Source organism: Solanum stenotomum, chromosome 12, assembly GCF_019186545.1.
Source record: "Solanum stenotomum isolate F172 chromosome 12, ASM1918654v1, whole genome shotgun sequence".
Lineage (NCBI taxonomy): Eukaryota > Viridiplantae > Streptophyta > Magnoliopsida > Solanales > Solanaceae > Solanum > Solanum stenotomum.
This window is the reverse complement of record NC_064293.1, coordinates 37,082,236-37,101,598: the sequence shown is the minus strand read 5'-3', so window position 1 is coordinate 37,101,598 and position 19,363 is coordinate 37,082,236. Positions and strand designations below refer to the sequence as shown.

The following is a 19,363-nucleotide window of genomic DNA, read 5'->3' as shown; positions in this document are numbered from 1 at the left end:
ATCTCAAAGAATATAACTAGCTTTAATTTCTTTCCAACATAATTTATAAATCAATCAAAATCGAACAACATTTCCTTCAAAAAGGAACAGCAAAGATAGAACATAAATAAAATAAAAATAGAATATAGCTAAGGAAATAACATAAATATTATAAAATCATTCAAAAGCCCACACATTCTCTCTACGGACCTCCTCCTCTTCCTCTGGAGTATAATCATTCACGATACCAAATACTTCACGTATTTCCTCTATTGGTTTCCCTTTGATCCTATCAAGAAATTCTTGGATTATTACCTCCTTTAATTGGTTATCATCAAGATATTTAGCAGCCAAGTGAACGTCATGTAATTCTGAGTGACTTATCTTCAAGAAATCCTGATCAAAATTCTTTAACTGGACTTCTGTAACACCTTTCTCCGAATGTTTCTTCCAATATTTAACCACCTTTGTCATTGTTTTGCCATCAATATTGGGCAAGGGGATGACATTAGAAGTACAATCAACGTCTTGTACTATGTTCTTGATGATTTCTAACTTTACAGCTACAGTCTTGTCGAGTTTGAATTCCTCATTATCGTTAGTCTTAAGAGTTATGAGCTTTCCTAAAGACATCATAAAGAAAATGAAGAGAGCTATGAATGAATGATTTCAACATGAGGCTAGCTTGGTCTTTTATAATGTATTAGGTTTTAATTACTTTCCAAAGTTCTTGTAGGAATATGAAAAGCAAAATATTAAATAAACCAAAACTTATTACTTTTCCTTTTTTGAAGGTCAATTAATTTGTTTTACAAAATCTACATAGTCAATCTTAGATTATTAGGATATTGATATGATTAAAAGTTGGCATAATATATAAATGTGCCCTTTAACTTGGCCTCATTTTATGTTTATGTCCTTCAACTTTGGGTATGCACAAGTAGACACTTTAAACTTGTATAAAATTGAATAAGTAGACATATTTGTCCTACATCAAACAATACACGTAGGATACCACGTAGGATAAAAAATGACATGTAGGATGTCATGTAGGACATACATGTCTATTTGTTCAACTTTATACAAATTTAAGTGTCTACTTGTGCATACCCAAAGTTGAAGGACATAAATGTGATTTGAAGCCAAGTTAAAGGGCATATTCATGTATTATGCCTTCAAAGTTACAAAGAAAGTTCTAAACTCATCATTTCTTTAATCATTAACTAGAAGACCAGTCATTTCTAATAGTTAAAATCGTTCTGACTACATTTCCAACAAAAGTAAAGAAAAAATTAAAATAATTAATTAATCTAGTATTCTTCTAGTATACTTGTCCACATTATTAAAAATAGTTGTCCTAAATTACTTATTAAGATAAGTTAATTAAATTTCTCCCATTTTACTCTGACAATTAATTCTTTTCGAAAGGGTAAACAAGTTTGTAAAGTCTCCAACAAATTTCTTGAAAGGTAAATTAATAAAACTAATTTTCTTATTTATGATTTTTTTTATAAAGACGTGTAAAGAGAAAAGTTTAATATTTAATATGAGACGGAGGAAGTAACATTCATCATATTATTTTGGGGAAAAGGCATAGATTTCCCCCTGAACTTGTCTCGAAAAGCCAGTTACACGCTTAAACTATTACAATGACCTATTACACACCTTTAATACTCAAAAGTGAATTTATCACCACCTTGAGACGTGTAATACCACTCTCACATTATGTGGTGTATTACACTTGCCACATCAGCGCCATGTCATAAATTATAATTTTTTCTTTTCTTTATTAATTAAATTTTCTTTTGTTAAATATATTTTTCTCTAATTAATTTCTAATTAATTACTTTAATTCTCTAATAATTATATCTTCTTCATCACTAAATCACACCCATTTCAATTCTCATTTCATCAGAAAAATCATATTCGACCACCTTCACTATTGATTTTGTTCTTCACCACTACTATAGCACCTTCAACTCTTCTTCTTCTCTGTCACCCAGTACCAAATATCACCACCACCATTATTAATATTGTTTTTTTCTCCAACACCATCTTCAATTACCTCTTTAAATTTTTGTCATCCACCACCCATCACCACCAAACACATAAAGTTGCTATCACCACTAAACCCAAAAATTGATCAACAACAAACATTTCTTTAACAAAGTCAAAAAAATGACAAAGATAGAAACAAACAACCGAAACTTTTCTAGATAAAATACAATTATAAACTAACAAATCTATGTGAATTAACCTTATTGCGAATAAAAAACAGTTGTGCTTTAAGATTGTGATAAAAAAATTAAAGAAGTGTGATGAAAATAAAGAATGAAGAAAAAGAGGACAATGGGTGGGGTGTGAAGAAGAAGAGGTGTGGGGGTGGAAAAGAAGATTCTAACTTCTTTTTTTTCACTTGAATTTCAAACTGACGCACCTATTTTTTATTTTTGTTTTATTTTTTTGCCATATCAGTTTTCGGGGGTAAGAAAATTTACTTTTGAGTAGTATAAGTGTGTAATAGGTCACTATGATAATTTAAGCGTGTAACTGACTTTTCGGGACAAGTTCAAGGGGGAATTGATGCAATTTCCCTATTATTTTGTTTGTATGTTAATTGTCATCCCAACATGAACGATATTAGTGGAGAGACTATTCTAGGTTTTATAATTTAGAGAGAAAAATACATCATTACCCCATTCAATTATAACACATTTCTTAAAAGACACTGAAATTTTGCAAAGATCCTAATATCTTCTTGACTAATTTAAAAGTGGTAAAAGTATCCCATTTTTCGGTCAATCTCACGTATAAAAGATGACTTTTAACTTTTTAGCATTTCTTTAACTTTAATTTTTCACATAAAGCGTTTAAGAAAATAAGATTAAAAAATTATTTTGATATATTCTACATATATTCAATTTAAATCGATAAAACTAAAAAGAAGAGTAATTTTTCGTTTAAGGCTTTATTTAAATTTTTGAAAACTTTTAAAAATTTACAAATCAATTAAAAAAAAGAAAGCCTTACGCATTATAAGGGAGAATTCCATCATCATCATCGTCTAGAATTCAAAATCTTCTTCATTTTATTTTTATATATACTTACCTTTTTTTCTTCTTCTTTCAGATAATGCCACATATATGTGGTTTATACTCTAATATTTTATTTTATAATTGGGATTGAGATAGATTATTTCTATCCTGTTTGATTATCTCAGTATTTATTTCTTAATTTATTTTTTTGAGTATCTCAATATTTATTTCTTAATTATCTTTTTAAAAAAATCCATCAAAAGCATTTTTTTTTGCAATTCGAATCTTGAATCAATATTCAATTTAATTTTCTCGTAACAGTGAGAGAGCAAGAGCTATTAATTTAGTGGTTAGGTAAAATTTTAGCTAATAGATATTTTATTTGTTTTTTATAGCATAATCAATAATCTGTTTCAATAGTTAAACTCTATTTTCAATCACTAAGTTGTTTGTATAAATAGCTATAATTTCTTTTCAATCTAATTTATAAATCAATCAAAAATCAAAGAACAATTCTATAAAAATAAACAACAGAATATAGAACTAAATAAAATAAAATAAGATATAGCTAACTAGACTGTTTTAATTCTAAAATAAAAAAAAACAAAAAAATAACAGCAATGTTATTAAATCATTCAAAAGCCCAAGCATTCTCTTTACGGATCTCCTCTTCCTCCTCTGGAGTAAAATCGTTCTTGATATCAAATTCTTTACGTATTTCTTCTGGTGTTTTCCCTTTAATCCTATCAGCAACTTCTTGACACATCATATCCAATATCTCCTTATCGTTAAGAAAATTAGCAGCTAAGATAAGAGCATACAAAATCGAGTGGTGCACCTTCACAAAAGCCTTGTCAAACTCCATCAACATGTCTTTGGAGACGTCTTCCTCCGAATGTTTCTTCCAGTATTCAATCACTTTTGTCATTGTTTTGCTATCGACATTAGGCAGGGGAATGACGTTTGAAACACAGTCGTCTTCAACCATATTCTTGATAGTTTGTGACCTCACGGCTATCGCCTCGTCGAGTACAAATTCCTTACCATCGCAAGTCTTTAAAGTTAAGAACTTTGTGGAAGAAGACATGATGGTAAATATATATTTGACTAAGAGATGTTAATTTGTTTTTGTTGAGAATATTATTGAAAGGGGTTTTGAAGGATTATAATGCATAAGAAGTTTGAAGGGCTTAATTTATAGAGTATTAGGTTTTCACGGTTCTAGTTGAAGTAGGAAGTCAAAACGAAAAAAAAAAAAGTTCATGTCAAATTAGGAAAAAAAGAGAGTTCATGTCAAATTAGGAAGTTGTGAAAATTTTACCTAAACTATACGTATGTGACCGAATATAATTAGGAAAAGGAAGCCTTTTTTTTTTTCCCAAATCTCAATTAGGAGAAAAAAAATACTTTTTTCCGTAATATCTAACTATGGTGTGAAAAGTTGTGAACATATATTTAAGCTTCCACTATTTTATTTTATTTTTTACCCTAAATAAGTGGGAAATTAAGACTAGCTGATTTCCTTAATTTGATTTTCAAGACTAACAATACTAATTCCACAAGTAGATCCCGTAAAACAAAGCACAGTATCTCCTATTACCAATTTTTGTAGTAATCACTGATGAATGTAATTAACGAATAACTGTAAAGACTCAGAAACTTTAAAAATGGCTGAAAAAGAAAGTAGTCTTTTTTGACCTCGATAACTGTGCCTGAGAGCATTTTCACATTCATTTTTGCGACTTGCAGGCATAGTATTGAAATTTCATATTTTGGGCCTTAATATTCAGTTAACAAGGTTTTAAGCAAAATGCATCAAACTTGGTACAAGCTCATGGTTTTTATCATTGTCAACAGTGAGAAACTTACACCATCAAACCTAAAACAGTGCAAAACAAAACTCCAGATGACTTTTTTGAGAAGGTAACATAAAACTCCAGATGACTTAACTCTATGAAAAAAATTAAGCTTGCATAATGAACTCCAGAAAATTTACACATTAAACAATTACAGTTGCTTCAGTCTACTGCAGTTGATTATTAATTTATGCCCTCTATTACCTCTTCTTAATAAAAGTTTTTTTCCCTAATATTACGGCCAGGTATTTACAGCGAGAACTTGAAAGTAAATTATTCAGTGGTGGGGTGTTCATAGAACAGAAGGCCTCGCCCAAGGAATGGAAGATTTGGATGGAGTCTCATTCATAGAGGAAGAGTACGTGCATCTTTAAATATCCAAATTAAAAAACTATTTCCCCACAACATCATATCTTAAGTATGTAGAGTATAGGTACCACATTTACGTAGCTTTGTTTTAAACTCGAAACCTGCAGAGAGCGGTGTTTGCATTGTAATTTAATGGGAAAGGAAGATATGCACAACTACTCGTTCTTGGACAGAATCCGCTAGTAACAGAAATGACTATACAAAAAACAATTGCAGTTCTTGAAAATAAAAATGACTAAGAGAGTAACTTCACCAAAACAACTTGAAAATGTAAATATGCCCTACCCTGTAAAAACTATTCTAGAACAGATGAATTTTATCTATGAACAGTATATATCAATCCTTTTTTATTCGTAAACAAGGAACTGACACCACAAAGGGAAGAAATCCTACAAAAGAAGTTAATGTGAGAATTGCTCCTTTGACATCACTCAAAGAAAGCTAGTAACATTTTAAACATATAAAGAGAAGTGATTTTCCTTTCTAAATCTTATGCACATACATGTCCATGCATATCAAGCAATCAAACGGCTCTTAACTGGGGCCGCAAGCTGTGACATCTGGAAGAGTATAGTCAACAGTTCTGATTATGCTTGGTATCATAGGCACCTTAGTTTCTATCATGAAAAAGTTGAGGTTTTACATTTTCTAGACTTAAATCTTAATGGGCTCATTTGGATAAGGACTTACCTATGGTGTTCAATGACCTAGAATAGGCTTATGATAAAGTCCCAAGAGAGGTTCTATGGAGGTGTTTGGAGGTAAGAAGTGTATTGGTGGCATACAGTAGAGTGATTCAGGCCATGTACAATGGAGCCAAGAGCCCGTAAGAATAGTGGGAGAAGACTTAGAACACTTCTAAGTCATATTGGGGTTGCACCAGGGATCCGCTCTTAGCCCGTTTCTATTTGCCTTGGTGTTGGATGAGTTGACGCGTCATATCCAAGGAGAGGTGCCATGGTGAATGTTACTTGCAAATGACATAGTACTGATTGACGAGACTCGCAGTGGAGTTAACGCTAGGCTGGAAATTTGGACACCAATCCTAGAGTCTAAAGGGTCCGGGTTGAGTGGGACCCAAACGAGGTGCTTATAGTGCAAGTTCAGTGATAAGACACACGAGGATGGCGTAGAAGTGAGGCTTGATAAGCAGGTCATCCCCAAGAGAGGAAGTTTCAAATATCTAGGGTCTTTATCCGGGTGAAATCATTCTTGTCTTATTAGACATTCTTGCCTTTAGATTCTAGCTTGCTTGTGCTTTTATTCCTGCCCTAGCGATTCCTGTGTATAGTTCTCTCAGCCTTTAGTGCTATCATTCTTGTTTTATTAGTTGTACTCGCCTTTAGATTCTTGCTCATTTGTGCTTCGGTTCCTGCCTTATTGACTTTGGTCCTTAGATTCTTGCTTTATCTTTACTCTTGAGTATTGATTCCTGCTCATTTTGATGTAAACCCTTGATTAGTTATTTTATTTAGTGGCTCTGGTGAATGATGGTAGACCAGGGTCATGTTCTCGGTCGGGGACAGAGGCTAGGGTCAGGGGTTATGGGCTCTTCTAGGTTGAGAGTGGGGTCTTGGAACATAGGGACTTTAATGGGAAGTCCATAAACTAGTGAAGATTCTCAAAAAAAGGAAGATTAGTGTAGTTAGTGCCTAGGAGACCAAATATGTAGGTACTAAGGCGTTAGATGTGGACATGTATAAATTCTGGATCTCAGTAGTCTTGAGGTATACAAATGGAGTAGGAATCTTAATAGATAGAGAGCTAACGGAATAAGTGGTAGAGGTTTGGACGATCAACGACAACATGATGACGATTAAGTTAGTCATTTGAGGGTCCATTTTGAACATCGTTAGTGCATACGCACCGCAAGTAGGCTTGGGCGAAGAGGACAAGACGTGTTTTTGACAAGGTAATGGAAGGTATACCGCTCACTGAGAAGTTATTCGTAGGAGGAGATTTCAATGGACACATTGGGTCAACTCCAATAAGCTATGATAGTGCATAGAGGTTTTGGTTTCGGGAACATGAACAAAGGAAAAGGCTCACTTTTGGATTTTGCAAAAGCTTTTAGGTTGGGGCAACCAATTTGAGTTACTCAAATGAGGAGGAGAACTTAGTAACTTCTATAGTAAGTTGGGTAAGTCAAATAGACTATTTTCTCCTTAAAAAGGATGGTAAAGGTCTTTGTAAAAACTACAAGGTTATCCCGAGTGAGGCTCTTATGAACCAACATAAGCTTCTAGTTTCGGTAATACATTTGGAGATCAGGAGGAAGAGGAAAAAGAGCTCTTAGGACTCTTCATCGAGGACTGGACATCTGGTGTGTGGACAATTTAATCTAGGGGCCCATCATTGTTAAACATTAATTGGGATAGATTTTGCTCTGACACCATGTTAAATTAGGCTTTGGGCCAAACTCAAACCCCAAAGCTAGCTCAAAGGGAGGATTGCTCAAGCCTATAAAGAGACCACATATCCCTTTTTTATCTGATGTGGGACTCTTCAACAATCATCGTATTATTATTCAGTTGTAGCCACTGTTTAGAATGGTTTGTCATAGTTTCTTTACTTTTGTTATTTCCTATTTCATACTACTTTGAACCATTTTTTCTTGAACCGAGTGGCAGGGGCAAAATTTGCATACACTTTACCTTCCCTTGACCCTACTTTGTGGGATTACACTGGTGTGTTGTTATTGTTATTTATTCCAAAAGAATGAGAGATCGACATGATCTCACACATCGTACTGGTGTTGGAAGGACAAAATAGAGGCTTGCCTATAGAGTCTTGTGTGATAAAAATACACCACCAAAACTTAAAGGCAAGTTCTATCGAGTGGTGGTTAGGCTGACTATGTTATATGGGGCAGAGTGTTGGTCAATTACGAACTCACATTCCCAGAAGAGGAGAGGTGCGGAAATGAAGATGTTGTGATTGATGTGTGGGAATATTAGGAGAGATAAGATTAGAAATGAGAATATCTAAAATAAGGTGGGAGTGGCCAGTGTGGATAAGATAAAAGAAACGAGGCTAAAATGGTTAGGACATGTGAAGTGGAAACGCACAAATGCTCTATTTAGGAGGTGTGAGAGATTGCAATGGTGGGTTCAAGGAGAGGTAGACCAAAAAAGTATTAGAGAAAGGTTATTAGACATGACATGGTGCATCTTTAGCTTACCGAGGACATGACTTTAAATAGAAAATTTGGAGGTGAAACTTAAAAGTAATATATTATTATCTTTCAACAAAAAAAAATTGTATTGCAATTCAAATTTAAATGATATGTTATTACTAGTCATAGTAAATTGGAATAATTATATAGAATGACCATTTGGTCAAATGTTCTAATTAAAAAAACCAATTAACAGTTAATTACCTAGAATCTTTATTTGGTCCGTCAGTAATCAATAAAAAACGACCATTTGATCATTAACTAATAATGTTAATGTCTACTCAGATCTTCTCAAGACACTTGGGTAAGTTCACATAATAAAATTTGACATCGCCACAATTTGAACAATTTCAAGTGAATAATGTATCTAAAAGAATTGAAATACTGAGAGGAGATCATGCAATCTAAATTTTAGAATTGTTTAGTGGAGATTTATATCGGACGTCCATTGGAATCCTCAAATTTAAAATTTGATCTATTGCAAATGTGAGTTGGATTTCTAGTGAATATACAATATATTAAAGGAATTAAAACATCGAAAGTTGCTCATATATATAATTTAGGACTATTTAGAGGAGATTTGAGTGAATAATGTATCTAAAAGGATAATATTTTTTTCCAAATAATATAACTAGCTTTAATTTCTTTCCAACATAATTTATAAATCAATAAAAATCGAACAACATTTCTTCAAAAGGGAACAACGTAAGATAGAACTAACAGAAATAAAATAAAAATAAAAATAGGATATAGCTAAGTAAATAACAGAAATACTATACAATCATTCAAAAGCCCAAGCATACTCTCTACGGACCTCCTCCTCTTCCTCTGATGTATAAGCATTCACAATGCCATATACTTCTTGTATTTCCTTTAGTGTTTTCCCTGTGATTCTATCAACAAATTCTTGGATTATTACCTTCTTCAACTGTTTATCATCAAGATATCTAGCAGCCAAGACAACACCCAATAATTCTGAGTGACTCATCTTCAAGAAATCCTGATCAAAATTCTTTAGCTGATCTTCCGTACCACCTTCTTCCGAATGCTTCTTCCAATATTTAACCACTGTCGTCATTGTTTTGCCATCACATTAAACAAGGGGATGACATTAGAAGTACAATCCACGTTTTGTACTATGTTCTGGATGATTTCTGACCTAACATCTATAGCCTCATCGAGTTTGAATTCCTCACCATCGCTAGTCTTGAGAGTTATGAGTTTTTCTGAAGACATGGCAAAGAAAATGAGAAGAGCTATGAATGAATGATTTCAATACATGAGACTAGCTTTGTCTTTTATAGTGGGAAAAATGCATAAGTACCCCCCTAGCCTATACCCGAAATCCCAGAGACACACCTAACCTATACTAGGGTCCTATTACCCCCCTGAACTTATTTTATATGTAATATTCTACCCCTTTTTGGCCTACGTGGCACTGTCTTGTGGGCCCAGCGCATGTTGACATTTTTTTTAGAATAGTGCCACGTAGGCCGAAAAGGGGTAGAATATTATAGATAAATTAAGTTCGGGGGGGTAAAAGGACCTTAGTAAAGGTTAGGTGTGTCTCTGGGATTTCGGGCATAGGCTGGGGGGGTACTTATGCATTTTCCCTTTATAGTGTATTAGGTTTTAATTACTTTTCAAAGTTGTGGTAGAATATGGAAAGCAAAATATTACATAGACCTAAACTTATTATTTTTCCTTTTTTGAAGTTTAATTAATTTGCTTTGCAAAATCTAGATTATTATGATAATGATATAATAAAAAGTGACAAGGAAAGTTCTTTTAAGTTAAAAATAAAAAGTCAAATTGAAATGACTTTTAAGTCAAAAAAATAAAAAGTAGGGGGAGACCTTCTTTTGGTTTTTGACTTATTTTAAGTCAGTCTTGACCTTGCCAAACACTTTTCAACTTATTTCAAGTTATTTTTTATATTTGTCGAACACTTCCAGAAGTCAAAAACTGACTTAAAAGTAGGTTTGACGACCAACTTTTAATCCAATCCAAACACCCTCTAAACTCATTGTTTCTTTAATCATTTACTAGAAGACCAATCATTTCTGATAGTTGTTAAAATCACTCTGTTTGACTGCATTTCTGATAACAGTAATCGAAAAACTAAAACAATAGAATGACCATTTGATCATTTACTGATTATGTCTATGTCTACTCAGATCTTCTTCCATCAATTGGGTAAGTTTAAATAAATATAATTTGACATCAACGCAACTATAAATTATTTTGAGTGAATAATATATCTAAATAATAGAAATATTGAGAGGAGCTAATGATATCTATATTTTAGGATAGTTTAGTGGAGTTTTGAATCAAATGTCCATTGAAATCATTCATTAAAACATTTTGAATATCAAATTTTAAAATTTGATCTACCGCAAATGTAAATTGATCATTTATAGAGAATATATAATATATTAAAAGAATTGAAACATTGAGATTTGTTCATATCTATAATTTAGGACTATTTAGAGGAGATTTGAGCTAGTCGGTATTGAAAAAAAATTCAACTCGTTAGGAAGATGCGTTGTAATTTATAAATATTACATAAATATGTTTGTGATTATTTATACATATCTAATGTATAGTTATACATCATACATATATACAATCTTAAACTATTTATAAAATATCGATACATTACATATACATATAGTCATTTAATTAATTTGTTAATGATACATTTACTTGAGAAGGCCTAGTAAATGTTGCCCTAAAATTTGGAATATTACTAGTATTTTTTTCATACAATTGTAACAATTGATTTCTTCTATTGTAATATTTTAAGCTCATCCACTATTACATGCACTATATATTGTGCAAAATGAAAGATGATACATATATACATTCCTCCAATCATTATTTTTTAGTTTCTTCACCCAGTATTTAATATCCGCATTAAAGCTTAATTAATTTGAATTTGCGTCAAGTAGGACCTCACTCGGACTATCGCTTCCTATTAAGAATTTTCTATACGGAGAATTTTTTTAAGCTCTAGCACCAATTAACATTATTAATAAAATTTTAAAACTGACACGTAGAACAATATAACATCGTATTAAAAAAGAAACTCCATAATGTTTCTCTCTTGTTTTTTAAGTTTTAAACTTCTATAGTCTTTTAAAGATTTTTTTAATATTTAAATATTTTTGTTGTTTTATGAGTAACTTTTAAAAAAAGCTATGTGAAGAGATTTTTCAGTAATTAAATTGTGGCAATTAATTGAGAAAATATATCAAGTCTATTGAATACGTTTTGAACAAAAATAACCTAAATTTATTAATAAATTAAATTTAGATATTTCATTTTGAGATATCAAATTCATCTTTCAACTGTACGAATGAATTTTTTTTCAAATTTAATATAATTATCTTTAATTTATTTCCAACATAATTCATAAATCAATAAAAACAAACAACAATTCAATAAAATGGAACAACAGAAGATGGTTCGTGTAACATCCGGCAATTTGAAATAACTATGAAGAGACTTAGAATTGGAATAGTCTTTTTTTGGAAAGAGTTAAAAATCTGGAAATTTGGTTAAGTGTGGAAAAAAAATGAGTTTTTGGTCAACTTTGAACAGTCATAAGTCCTAGCTCAGGATGAGTTAGGTGTAGTTCCAGTTATGTTTGTGAAGCTTGTGGAATGATCTTTCCAGCGCTTTCGAGTTTGCTTGATTCCGAGTTCGTATGAGTGAGTTAAGCCATTTCAAAGTTGGGCTGTTTGTAAGGGAAGTCAGTCCGAAAATTTTAAGGGTATTTTGGTCTTTTCCCTAACCAATTCTTTTGGTTATATTAGTGTGTTAGACTAATTTTTATATCAGTTCTTCCCTTTTTAAAAGAGTGAGTGAGGGTTTGTGAGTGAAGTAGAGAAGAAGAGGAGAAAGAGAAGATCAAGCAAGGTTTCGTCAAAGATCGTCGTGGATATCGTCGGGGGTGATCCCTACTAGGTATGTGAGTTCATAGTGTTGGGTTGGTTCTTTCCCCCACGTGCCAAACTCAGTTAATTTCGAGAAAAGATTGATTGTGTTTGTTGAAGTTGTTGGTTATGATTGTGTTGAAATTTTTGTTGATTTTGGGACATGTTTCCGGTTGTGTTTGTAAGTTAAATCTATTGTATGTTGAGGGGTTTTATGATTCTAAGTGTTTGGGGCTGGAACCATTGAAGTTAATGAGGTTTATAGTTGGAAAAACGAAGGAGAAAAGTCAAAATTTCGGGGAAAAGGGCTGGGGTGTCGTGCCAGCCAGCGCGCCCCAAAAGGGGCTCTAAAGCCCAGCCCTTGGGGCGGTGCGCCTAGCAGAGCGCCCAGCAGGCCCCTCTGAAGCTTGAGGGCTAGCGCTCCGCGCCTTTCAGAGCGCCAAGGACGCCAAGTTTTCCCTTTCATTCCCTACTTTTTCTTACATGTTCCTTGGTGATGTACCTATGTTTTATAGTTGTTTTCAACACTCTAAGGTACATCTAGACATCCCGAACTCATCCATAAACATGAGATTATTACCCTTGAATTCATAATCCAATTCGAGGAAAGTTCGGATCAAAGTCAAGTGAAGTTAGAGTCAAGTCTAGAAGTTAAGAAGGTAATCAAAGCAAGTCTTCAAAGTTTTTTCAAGAGTCTTTGTTGAACATTTTAACTTCATTTTAAGGCTCAAGTTTCAAGTTGAGTAAAAAGTATAGAGTTTCAAGTTAAGCCAAGAGTATAGAGTTGAGTTCATTTCTCAAAAGTATTAGGGAACTAAGTATTCCCCAAAGAAATTTATAAATGTTTTCACATTTGATTAAAAAAGGAACTATGATTCCAAAAGAGCCTTTGGGCTAGTTTCCAAGAAAAGGGAACATTGATTCCAAGTGAGCCTCTGGGCTAGATTTTGAGCAATTATCTCAAACTAAAAGAAAGAAGTTTGTGTTTAAAACACTTATGAGCCAAAGTATTTTTGGGAGTAGTATTGAGCACCGAATTGGGGACACGAGTTCATATTACCTCAACTCTCCATAAGAACCATGTGCCAACATGGGACTTGACGGATCATTCTTTTTAGATAATCACGTAAGATTAAGCTAGTGGATCTACTAAGTTAAAGTAAGCTCCTATATCACGGCAAGGTATAAGATGGTCCTTGAGCAACGTGATGTAAACGTTGTATCACCATTAGGGCTCATAATGGTGGTTGTCGGTTAAAGAATCTCCCACTAAAGTTATATTACTTTTATATAAGTAAAGTTGAGTTTGTTATCATTTTATCCTTAACGAACTAAGTTGTTTATAGTGTTTTACAAGCTATTTATATATTGCATGTGTCTTATTGCTTTACATTTGAGTTCAGTTATTCATGAGTCGAACAGAGGTAAGGTAAGTGTTCACTTGTACTCCTTTCAAGCTTAAGTTGTTGCTTAGTTTTCCAGCTCGCATACTCGTACATTCAATGTACTGATGCCAGTTGGCCTGCATCTTATGATGATGCAGACGCAGGTACCCAGGATCAGCATCCAGCACGCCGTTGATCCAGCTGAGCACTCTAGAGTCAGTAGTGAGCCTCTTTGCATTCCGGAGGACTCGGTTATTTTGTGTTCTTAGTTTTGTTTTGTTAGGATGTTGTGGGATCTGTCCCAATATCCATCTCAGTATTTTAGAGGCTTCATAGACAAACAGTTAGTTAGTTTTGAGTCTCTCATCTATGTTTATATATAATATTCTATTTTGAGACTCGAGTTGCCTTTTGGGCCAGATTTTATCAGTTAAGTTGTTTTATGTCCTTGCATTGCATGAAGTTATTCCGTTGAGTTAGGTTTCCGCTGAGTTAAGAAAGTCAGACCAAGGGTTCGCTTGGGGCCAACAATGGTCTTCGAGTGCCGACCACGTCCAGGATGTAGGTTCGGGGCGTGACACTTCGAGTGGTCGGTGAGAGTTCTGATTGAGTTATATACTCTCTTGTTTTAATATGTTTGTTTTATTATTTCTATCTTGTTTGGTTATCTCAGAATTTATTTCTTAATTATCTTAATTTTTGAGTATCTCAATAGTTATTTCTTAATAATCTTTTTTTTTTTAAAATCCGTCAAAAGCATTTTTTTGCAATTTGAATCTTGAATCAATATTCAATTTAATTTTCTTGTAACAGTGAGAGAGCAAGAACTATTAATTTAATGGTTAGGTAAAATTATAGCTAACAAATATTTTATTGATTTTTCTATCATAATCAATAATTTGTTTGCAATTTTAATAGTCTTTCAAAGGAGTATTCCCAAGATCAAAAAATCATTTTTGTTGTTTTATGTGTAACTTCAAAGAAAAATCTATGTTAAGAGGCTTCTAGAATTTAAATTATGGGAATAAATTAAGAAAACATATCATGTCTATTGGATATGCTTTGAAAGAAAAGAACTTAAATTTATTGAAAGAATAAATTTAGATACTTCTTTTTGAGATATCAAATTCATCTTTCCACCATTTCAATGAATGTTCTTTTTCGAATACTATATAGATTTAATTTCTTTCCAACATAATTTATAAATCATTCAAAATCAAACAATATTCCTTCAAAAGGGAATAACAGATGATAGAGCTAACAGAAATAAAATAAAAATAAAAATAGGATATAGCTAAGGAAATAACAGAAATATTGTAAAATCATTTAAAAGCCCAAGCATTCTCTCTACGGACCTGCTCCTCTTCCTCTGGAGTATAATCATTCACGATACCAAATACTTCACGTATTTCCTCTAGTGTTTTCCCTGTGATCCTATCAAAAGATTCTTGGATTATTACCTCCTCCAACTGCTTATCATCAAGATATCTAGCAGCCAAGTGAACATCAAATAATTCTGAGTGACTCATCTTCAAGAAATCCTGATCAAAATTCTTTAACTGAATTTCTGTAACACCTTTCTCCGAATGTTTCTTCCAATAATTAATCACTTTTGTCATTGTTTTGCCATCAACATTAGGCAAGGGAATGACATTAGAATCAATGTCTTGTACTAAGCTCTTGATGACTTCTGACTTTATAGCTACAGACTTGTTGAGTTTGAATTCCTCATCATCGCTAGTCTTAAGAGTTATGAGCTTTTCTGAAGACATGACATTGCCATCAACATTAGACAAGGGGATGACATTAGAAGTACAATCCACGTTTTGCACCATGTTCTTGATAATTTCTGACCTCACAGCTACAGCCTCATTGAGTTTGAATTCCTCACCATTGCTAGTCTTAAAAGCTATGAGTTTTTCTGAAGACATGACAAAGAAAATAGAAAGAGTTATGAATGAATGATTTCAATACATGAGACTAGCTTGGTCTTTTATAGTGTATTAGGTTTTAATTACTTTCCAAAGTTGTGGTAGGAATATGGAAAGCTAAATATTACATTGACCAAAATTATTATTTTTCCTTTTTTGAAGTTTAATTAATTTGTTTTTTAAAATCTACCTATTATGTCTTAAATTATTATGATAATGATATAATTTAAAGTGACAAGGAAAGTTCTAAACTCATTGTTTCTTTAATCATCTACTAGAAGACGAGTCATTTCTGATAGTTATTAAAATCGCTTTGTTTGACTATATTTCCGATAAAAGTAATCGAGAAACTAAAATAGTAGAATGACCATTTGATCATTTAATGATTATGTCTATGTCTACCCGGATCTTCTTCAGGCAATTGGGTAAGTTTAAATAAATAAAATTGACATCGTCGCAACTATACATTATTTTGAGTGAATAATATATCGAGAAAATAGAAATATTGAGAGTAGCTAATAATATCTAAATTTTGGATTGTTTGGTGGAAACTTGAATCAGATGTCCATTGAAATCATTCATTAAAAGCTTTTGAATCTCAAAATTTAAAATTTGATCTACCGCAAATTTAAATTGATAATTTCTAGTGAAAATATAATATACTAAAAGAGTTGAAACATTGAGATTTGTTCATATCTATAATTTAGGACTATTTAGAGGAGATTTAAGCTAGTCGGTATTGAAAAAAATTCAATTCGTGAAGAAGATGCGTTATAATGTATAAATATTATGTAACTGTGTTTGTGATTATTTATACATGTCTAATGTATAGCTATACATCATACGTATATACAATCTTACACTATTTATATAATGTTGATACATTAAATATACATTTAGCCATTTAATTAAATAAGAATTTGGTCAATGATACATTTACTTGAGAAGCCGTAGTAAATATTCCCCTAAATTTTGGATTATTACTAGTATCTTTTCATACAATTGTAACAATTGATTTCTTCTATTGTAATATTTTAAGCTCATCCACTATCACCCTGCAAAGATGCACTATATATTGTGCAAAATGAAAGATGATACATTTATACGTTCCTCCAATTAATATTTTTTAGTTTCTTCACCGGTGTTTAATATCCGCATTAAAGTTTAATTAATTTGAATTTGCGCCAAGTAGGATCTCACTCGGACTATAGCGCTTTTTCTATACATTCTTCCAACAATTTTTCTTTATATCAAGTCAATTGGATATGCTTTGAACGAAAATAACTCAAAATTATTTAAAAATTAATTTTAGATATTTCTTTTTGAGATATCAAATTCATCTTTTAACCATTTGGATGAATGTTTTTTTTTTTTCAAATTTAATATAAATAGCTTTAATTTCTTTTCAACATAATTTATAATTTATATAAACCAAATAACAATTCTATAAAAAAAGAACATAAGAAGATAGAACTAAATAAAATAGGATATAGCTAATTAGACAATTTTAATTCTAAAATAAAAAAAAATAAATATTGAAAATAACTATAAAATCATTCAAAAGCCCAAGCATTCTCTTTACGAATCTCCTCTTCTTCCTCTGGAGTAAAATCATTCTTGATATCAATTTTTTTACATATTTCTTCTGGTGTTTTCCCTTTAATCCTATCGATAACTTCTTGACACATCATAGTCAATATCTCCTTATCGTTAAGAAAATTAGCAACTAAGATAAGAGCATGCAAAATCGAGTGGTGCACATTCACAAAAGCCTTATCAAAATCCATCAACATGTCTTTGGAGACGTCATCCTCCGAATGTTTCTTCCAGTATTCGATCAATTTGGTCATTGTTTTGCTATGAACATTAGGTAGAGGAATGACATTTGAAACACAATCATCTTCAACCATATTCTTGATAGTTTGTGACCTTACGACTATCGCCTCGTCAAGTACAAACTCCTTACCATTGCAAGTCTTTAGAGTTAAGAACCTTGTGGAAAAAGACATGGATGGTCAATATATATTTGAATAAAATGATTATAATGTTTGAGAGGTTTGAAGAACTTAATTTATAGAGCATTAAATTACACTATCTTGATTAAAGTAGGAAGTCAAAACCGAAAAAAAAGTTTGATGGGAGAATCATTTTTGCATAAACAATGTCAAATTAAGAAATTGTGAAAATTCTACCTAAACCGTATGTATGTGACCGAATAAGATTAGGAAAAGGAAACCTTTTTTTTTCTTCCAAATCTCAATTAGGAGAAAAATTAATTTTTCCATAATATCTAACCATGATGTTTGAAAATTGTAAACACATACATAATTATTCATGGAAACTATTGCTTAAATAAATATAAAATTTCTTGTAATTGGAGTTAGTGGAGATTTTAAAGATTCAATCTTTATCACTCAGAATAAATGTAACAGAAAGGGAAGATGGTGATAGTAAATTTGAATAATTAAATAGAATAACCATTTGGTGGAGATCATGTAATCTACATTTTAGGATTGTTTAGTGAAGATTTAAATCGAATATACATTGAAATATGTCATTAAAACGTTTCAAACCTCAAATTTTAAAATTTGATCAACAACAAATGTGAATTGATCATTTCTAGTGAATATATAATATTTAAAAGAATTGAAACATTGAAAGTTTCTCATATCTATAATTTAGTATTATTTAGAAGAGATTTGAGTTGGTCGATATTGGAAAAACAATCAACTCGTGAGGAAGATGCGTTGCAATGTATAAATACTATATAAATGTGTTTCTGATTATATATACATATATGATATATAGTTGTACATCATACATATATACGATCAAACATTATTTATAAAATATCGATACATTACATGTACATACAATCGTTTAATTAATAAGAATTTTGGTCAATGATACAATTATTTGTGAAGCCATAGTAATTATTGTTCTAAAATTTGGAGTATTACAAGTATTTTTTCATAGCAATTGTAATAATTGATTTCTTTTGTCGTAATATGTTAAACCATCCGTTAATAACTTGCAAGATGCACTATATATTGTGCAAAAGGAAAGACGATACATAGATACATTCCTCCAATTATTATTTTATAACTTTTCACTCAATGTTTAATAGTTGTATTAAAATTCAACTAATTTGAATTTGTGCCAAGTAGGATCTCACTTTTACTATAACACTTCCTTTCAAGAATTTTTCTATACGTTCTTCCAATCTTATCTTCTTACCCAAATCAAGTCGAAGAATATTTTTTAAGCTCTAGCACCAATTAACATTATTATTGAATTTTTAAAAGTGACATGTAAACCAATATAACCTTATATTAAAAGAGAAACTCCATAATGCTTCTCTCTTGTTTTTTAAGTTTTAAACTTTAATAGTCTTTTAAAGGATTCCCTAATACTTAAATCATTTTTGTTGTTGTATGAGTAACTTCAAAGAAAAGCTATGTTAAGAGATTTTCCAGTACTTAAGTTGTGTCAATTAATTAAGAAAATTTATCAAATATGCTTTGAATGAAAATAGCTCAAAATTATTAAAAAAAATAAATTTGAATATTTCTTTTTGGGATATCAAATTTATCTTTCAATCGTTTTTTTTTCAAATTTTATATAAATAGCTCTAATTTCTTTTCAACATAATTTATAAATTTATAAATCAATAGAAACCAAACAACAATTATATA

The 19,363-nt window shown here is 31.5% G+C and overlaps 5 protein-coding genes across 5 annotated transcripts; all 5 read right to left on the bottom strand.

Annotated features, from left to right (window-relative positions):
• Positions 1 to 156: 156 nt before the first annotated feature.
• Positions 157 to 612, bottom strand: LOC125847409 (SKP1-like protein 1B). The gene has a single exon (XM_049527033.1). The coding sequence runs from the start codon at positions 610 to 612 to the stop codon at positions 157 to 159; it is 456 nt and encodes a 151-aa protein (XP_049382990.1).
• A 3,033-nt stretch (positions 613 to 3,645) lies between these two features.
• On the bottom strand, positions 3,646 to 4,101 carry LOC125848455 (SKP1-like protein 1A). Its single transcript, XM_049528317.1, has one exon. The coding sequence runs from the start codon at positions 4,099 to 4,101 to the stop codon at positions 3,646 to 3,648; it is 456 nt and encodes a 151-aa protein (XP_049384274.1).
• Positions 4,102 to 9,195: 5,094 nt separating this feature from the next.
• Positions 9,196 to 9,492, bottom strand: LOC125847408 (SKP1-like protein 5). The gene has a single exon (XM_049527032.1). The coding sequence runs from the start codon at positions 9,490 to 9,492 to the stop codon at positions 9,196 to 9,198; it is 297 nt and encodes a 98-aa protein (XP_049382989.1).
• A 5,567-nt stretch (positions 9,493 to 15,059) lies between these two features.
• On the bottom strand, positions 15,060 to 15,668 carry LOC125847407 (SKP1-like protein 11). Its single transcript, XM_049527031.1, has one exon. The coding sequence runs from the start codon at positions 15,666 to 15,668 to the stop codon at positions 15,060 to 15,062; it is 609 nt and encodes a 202-aa protein (XP_049382988.1).
• Positions 15,669 to 17,221: 1,553 nt separating this feature from the next.
• On the bottom strand, positions 17,222 to 17,677 carry LOC125848840 (SKP1-like protein 11). The gene has a single exon (XM_049528783.1). The coding sequence runs from the start codon at positions 17,675 to 17,677 to the stop codon at positions 17,222 to 17,224; it is 456 nt and encodes a 151-aa protein (XP_049384740.1).
• Between the last annotated feature and the right edge of the window lie 1,686 nt (positions 17,678 to 19,363).